The sequence below is a fragment of the Juglans microcarpa x Juglans regia genome, chromosome 8S (assembly GCF_004785595.1).
Source record: "Juglans microcarpa x Juglans regia isolate MS1-56 chromosome 8S, Jm3101_v1.0, whole genome shotgun sequence".
NCBI classification, from domain to species: domain Eukaryota; kingdom Viridiplantae; phylum Streptophyta; class Magnoliopsida; order Fagales; family Juglandaceae; genus Juglans; species Juglans microcarpa x Juglans regia.
This window is the reverse complement of record NC_054609.1, coordinates 6,235,700-6,241,983: the sequence shown is the minus strand read 5'-3', so window position 1 is coordinate 6,241,983 and position 6,284 is coordinate 6,235,700. Positions and strand designations below refer to the sequence as shown.

The window sequence follows — 6,284 nt, the reverse complement described above, 5'->3', positions numbered from 1 at the left end:
ACCTGCACATCCTCAATTTGCATGACATCATCAAAGTCTACATGGCATATTTATCCATTAAATAATTCCAGGTATGAGTTTAAGTTGCGCACGTTTGGTAGGATTTTTTTTTTTTTGGTTAAAAATTTGAGTTTCACTAAAAATTGAATAATAACATCATCTCAATTTTTATCATTCTATGATATAATATTAGATAATTTGAGACTATTTATTATATTTCACTTATAAATTTATTATCTAATATCATATCATAAAATGATAAAAAAAATAAATAATAAATAGATTTTTTTTATGCAATAGGAAATATGGGTGATACGTAAGGTTATATTTTGAAAGAATTAAGAACAATTTTATAATTAAGATTCCTAGTGATTATCGTACCCATTTACTTCTATCCCATATCTCTCACCCCACAAACAATTTTTTTTTTCATGGCCTTGACGTACCGATGCGTCTTGGCAATGGATCTCTCACTCCAATGTGAGGCGAAGTAAGTTACTTGATATTTTGATATGTGAACTATATTTCCAAATCTTATTAATACCTTCTCACTTTTTGCAAAAGAATACTTTTTACATTTAAGAGCTTGGGTTAAAATAAATCCCGAAACCAAGTTTGCATAACAAATGATTATAATATTTAAAAAAATTATATTCTCAAGCTCATGTATGGAGCATATATATCTAGTAAAATATTTACATGGCACAATTTGATTTGAAAGTTTAATTTTAAAATTTGAATTTTACAAATCAAATTTTACTATTTAAATGATGTATACGGTATCTCTATATATAATACTGGCTTGAAAATATATAGAATAAATCTAATATTTATACAAATGACAATAAATATTAAATTAATCCATAAAGTCCATTATATGAATCACTTGATCCCGTCCTTTTAACATCCTTAACTAGGACAAGAAGAAAAGTTACGTTTCAATGTTATAGACTTGTTTGGAGAGTGAGATAAGATGAGAATTTTGTGAATAATGGTAAAATAGTTTGTGAATAGTTGTGAGATAGTTTGAGTTGAGTATTTTTTGAGTTTTGGAAAAAGAGCGAGAAAAAGTTGAATAAAAAATATTATAAAGTTAAAATATTATAATAATATAGTTTTATAATATTATTTTTATTCGGAGATTTGAAAAAGTTAGAATTATTATTTTTTTATTTGAAAGTTTGAAAAAGTAGTAATGATAATTAGTTTAAAAAAGTTATAATGATTAGTTTGAAAATTTTGTATTTGAATTATATTTGAAAATAAGATAGGATAAGGTGGAATGAGATTAAATAAGAATTTTGTGTCTCATCTAAGACCCCAAATGTAGTTAATCCAGCTAGCCTTATCCATAACCAAGGCTGGTAAAACGCTTCTTTAGGATAAAAACCTAAATTTCTTTGTATCATGATGTCTGCAATCATGCACATTCCCATGCAGATCCATGAAAAAAAGTTGAATGACTACTCTACGCTAAATGAAAACCATGCATGGAATACTTTCCTTCTGTGGCTGTACTTCCACTGGCCCAAAACTTGTTAAAGTTTTTAATTTGAAACGTGCAGATATGTGTAGAAATACCCAATTTTTGGCGGAATTTACGTATAAAGTTGAAGCGTACTTCCCACGTAGTTCCAGGGATGATGAAAGGAATTAAACGTGACATGTTTTCTAATCAATATCCCATGCATGAATGAATGACAGAGATTTGTTATTATCTGGCTATAGATCAAGTTCTTATCCAAGACATGAATATGCATGCTGCATGGCTTTTACACCAACCTATATAAGGCTATAAATATAAGATATTGATCGACCAAATTTTCCAGAGCAGAAACTTTGATCTTCCTTGCAAACCTAAATTAAGAAGCTAGCCTTCCTTTGCTAGCTTTTGCAATTCATCATCACTTCATAATGGAAAAAACGCCATTAATGTCGGCCTCTCAAGTACTACCAGAACAGCCCTCAACTAATTACAGGAACTTGATCACCATTCTAAGCATTGATGGGGGTGGTATCAGGGGGATCATCCCTGCAATTATACTAGCTTTTCTTGAATCACAACTCCAGGTATATATACTTTTGTTTTCATTCAAGTGTCAGCTCCGGATCATATATTGATCATAAACACATACACTCATAAACTCAGATATTAATTAGTTTTGTTTTTATATTAGCATCATCTATACATACTTGTATGTCAACTATATATATATATATATATTATATAGAAAAATTCTATTCATCATCCTCACACACCACACTTTTTTATTTTTTTCTCTTACCAACTATGTGGTGTATATGGATGATGAGTAAAAGAATTTAATTAGTTTAAAAAGAATAAAACAAAAAAAATTTAAAATAAATAAAAACAAGTGTGATGAGTGGTGTGTGGCGATGATGAGTAGCAAAACTCATATATATATATGTATTTATATATGTTGGCTAGCAATCAAGATAGATACTATGATAGATCTTGGACTGGATCGATGTGATCAAGTAATATATTTGCAAGCCGGCTTAAAATTTTAAATTTCTCTTGAAAATCAGCAATTGGGAAGGTATATATAATATGTACTGTCCTTTTACACTGATTTGCAAGTAGAATGATCAGATCTTACGCATAAAACTAATCGGCCATGGCAACAAAACTGTAAGCTGTTTATCATTACCATGTATATCCAGAGCAGAAGTTAATAATATATTGTTATCCAGAGCAGAACTAGTTAGTAATATATTGTCACCACTAATTAGTTTGATGCAACATCCTTATTATATGTTGTGCAGGAAATAGATGGTGATCAAGATGCCAGACTTTCAGACTACTTTGACATCATTGCAGGAACAAGCACAGGAGGTCTTGTAACCGCTATGTTAACTGCTCCAGATGAAAATAACCGTCCTCTCTTCGCTGCTAAGGATATCAGGCCCTTCTATCTTGAACACTGTCCTCGAATTTTCCCACAAGAGAGGTAATCTCTTTGATATTAGCTAGAGTATTGTTTATTCCTGATCTATATAATGTTATATACAATTTTAAGGTGTACAAATCTCGTACACTCTTTTTGAAAAAATGAGATTCATCATGAAAATGGAAATTTTTTCATGTAAGTACCGTATTTTCTGTAATTTTTTTTAAAAAGAGTATGTATTGGAGCTTGTATGTTTTAAAACTATATATATATACTACAAGAAAAACAGGCTTTTGTGACTAATTAATTCCAACGAAATGACTACTTACAACTAATTTTGGTTGCGAATAGTATTTTGGTTGCAATAAATTGGTCACAAAAGCCCGTTTTTCTTGTAGTATATATAAATCATTTCCGAATAACTTTATATATAATATTCTTTGCATGGATTCATGAAATTAAGCTTTGCATATATAGCCTGATCAACAGTTAAATATTAGCAAGTTAGAATTTAATGGGGTTATTTATTTATTTTTTTTAATAGGGGCTTGTTTGGAGCAATCAAAAAAGTGCTCAGATCGTTGAGAGGACCGAATTATGACGGAAAATACCTTCACAGGATTTTAAGGAAGAAATTAGGAGAAATTCGACTGCGTGACACTTTGACAAATGTTGTCATACCAACTTTTGATATCAAACATATGCAGCCAACCATTTTCACATCGTATGAGGTACTATATTCTGATCTCTTTCTCACGAAATGATCAGATTTTGAGTTCTAAAATGAAAAAAGAAAAAAAAAAAAGTCTGAGTCTGTTCAGACTTGGAACCAAAAAAAGTGAGGATCCTACGTACAATTTTCTGATCAAAATACATTATGCAAATTTTTAAGAGATAGATCATAAGGTATGCAGATCTCGTGTATTTAATATTAGGACCAGATGATTAGCCATATGCAGTATTTAATATTGTGATCATGTTTACAAATTATGTCTATCTCTCTTCAAATTGTAAACTGTGTTTCTTAAAAAAAAAAAAAAAAAAAAAAAAAAAACTATCGAAACTAATCTCACTTCAAGTTACTCCAACGCTTGCAAGAGCTAGAAAACCATAAAAAAACCTAAGCCCCACTATATAATTTCTCTTAATTGGGAAATAAAAATCAGGTATAATTAATATTACTCAAGGTAAAAAATTAAGCCATTTACGTTGAACATTAATTTCTTAAAACAAAAAACAAAACAAAACCATTAATATAATTTCTTTCAATCCACAAGTATCTTAAAAAAACAAGATAGGTATGGGTTTGAGGCTTTCTTTTAATATTAAATATTTGAGTTATTGGTGATGTAGATGTAAATACATTTATATCGAGAAATAATATTTACAGTCGTGAAGTGCGTAAGTTAGCGCCATGCAATCTCTTTAACTTAATTTCATGCAGGCAAAAAAGGACTCCCGTTTGAATGCTCGACTTTCCGACATATGTATCGGCACTTCAGCAGCTCCAACTTACCTTCCTGCCCACTATTTCAAGAACCAAGATTGTGAAGGCCCGAATATCAGTGAATTCAATCTAATAGATGGTGGTGTCGCTGCAAACAATCCGGTATATATAATTAATTGAGTAGTGTTATACGTAACTATAATTTTCGGAACAATATTATACGTACTGAGTGACATCTTCATTTTATCAGTATTTTTTTTTAATTTAAATTTAAAATTTCAGATTTTAAAATTTTCACTACATATGGTTTTGTAAGTAAAATTATAATTATAGATAGCATTTTCCTAATTAATATTATCACTCAAATGTTATTTAATTTTATAAGTTTTAAATTTTGAAAAAAACATTATTATTTGATAATTACTTATATATTTTTTTGTCTTGTGGGTATTGTGGTCTAGGCTTTAGTAGCCATAAACCAAGTGACCAAACAGATCTTTGATGCAAATCCTGATTTCTTCCCAATTAAGCCCACGGATTATGGTCGCCTTCTGATAATCTCAGTAGGCACAGGCTCAAGAAAGATAGAAAAAAAATATAACGCAAAAATGGCAGCAAAGTGGGGAACTCTGGATTGGTTACTTCATGGTGGTTCAGTTCCTTTATTGGATGTGTTTACTCAAGCAAGTGCAGATATGGTTGATTTGCATCTTGCTGTGGTTTTCCAAGCTTTTCATTCTGAAGACAATTACCTTAGAATCCAAGTAAGAAATTCTTTAATTTTAGTACTTGATCTCTAGTTTTTGAATAAAACTTTGAAGTTATTAATGAATATTTTTATGAAATGAGTGGCTAGGATGACACATTGACTGGGACAGAAGCTTCTGTTGATGTATCTACAAAGCAAAACTTGGACAGACTTGTGGGTATTGGGGAAGAATTGTTGAAGAAACCAGTTTCAAGGGTGAATTTGAAGATTGGTTTGTCAGAACCAGTCGAAAATGGTGGCACAAATGAGGAGGCTTTGAGAAAGTATGGAAAAATACGCTGTTTTTGCGCATACTTTTCTCACTGTGTACAATGTATTTTACATGATTTATAACAATTCTAATGTGTACATTAAACTCTTTTTACAGGTTTGCAAAAATACTGTCACAAGAAAGAAAGTATCGAGGGGGAAAATCAATATCACACATGGAAAAGTTGAACGTTTGATGTAGATGAAAAGTCAGGCTATTATTCGCCTGGAATCTCCATATATAGTCGAAGATTTATGCATTTATATTTCAAACGAGTAATACTAAATACAACACTAACATAACACACACGAAACACTATTCATATTACGTGGGTATTAAGCTGGTGGCGTTACAAGTAGCATTAACTTTTATATTTTTTATTCTTCCAATGGTGTATTCCATGAAAGGAGTTCATTGATATTTTATTCATAAAAAATTCTTCTCATCAGTCACTATTCACTATCACACACCCCACCTTATGAAAAAACCCCCACACCCTATGAAAAACACCCACACACCTTATGAAAAACAAAAACTATAGGCGTGAGGTGTAAAAGTGAATAGCATGCAGCTAATACATAGAATTCCTCTTTATTCATTGATGATACTTCAATGGTCAAGCACCTCGATCAGAACCCTACCAAGTAAAGTTGTCTTGATCATGATCAGTTTGGAATCAGCTTGATGTAAAAGTGCTATATATATATGAATATAGTACTGCAGTTAATTCATAATTCAAATGGTTCTTTTCATTACTTCATGGTCTCTTTCATATATTAGTCATTTATTTTTTGAAGATACTTCATAGTAAATAATAAAAGTTGTTTCGGTTAATTAGCTTGAAAGTTTGATGCAAAAGTTCTACAAATATATAATATTGCATTTATAATTCAAGTTGTTCTTTTC

At 30.5% G+C, this 6,284-nt stretch overlaps 1 protein-coding gene across 1 annotated transcript; it reads left to right on the top strand.

Moving 5' to 3' along the window:
• The first annotated feature begins 1,932 nt into the window (after positions 1–1,932).
• On the top strand, positions 1,933–5,583 carry LOC121244168 (patatin-like protein 2). The gene is made up of 7 exons (XM_041142199.1): positions 1,933–2,070; positions 2,788–2,972; positions 3,457–3,643; positions 4,357–4,521; positions 4,821–5,123; positions 5,216–5,391; positions 5,496–5,583. The coding sequence occupies exons 1-7, from the start codon at positions 1,933–1,935 to the stop codon at positions 5,572–5,574; spliced, it is 1,233 nt and encodes a 410-aa protein (XP_040998133.1). The 3' UTR covers positions 5,575–5,583.
• The last annotated feature ends 701 nt before the right edge of the window (positions 5,584–6,284 follow it).

Bases quoted from the DNA above. Each gene is read 5' to 3' on its own strand.
- LOC121244168 (XM_041142199.1), top strand. From the start codon at position 1,933: ATGTCGGCCTCTCAAGTACTACCAGAACAGCCCTCAACTAATTACAGG. The intron at 5,124-5,215 runs GTAAGAAATTCT...ATGAGTGGCTAG, and splicing joins ACAATTACCTTAGAATCCAA to GATGACACATTGACTGGGAC. The intron at 5,392-5,495 runs GTATGGAAAAAT...CTCTTTTTACAG, and splicing joins AATGAGGAGGCTTTGAGAAA to GTTTGCAAAAATACTGTCAC.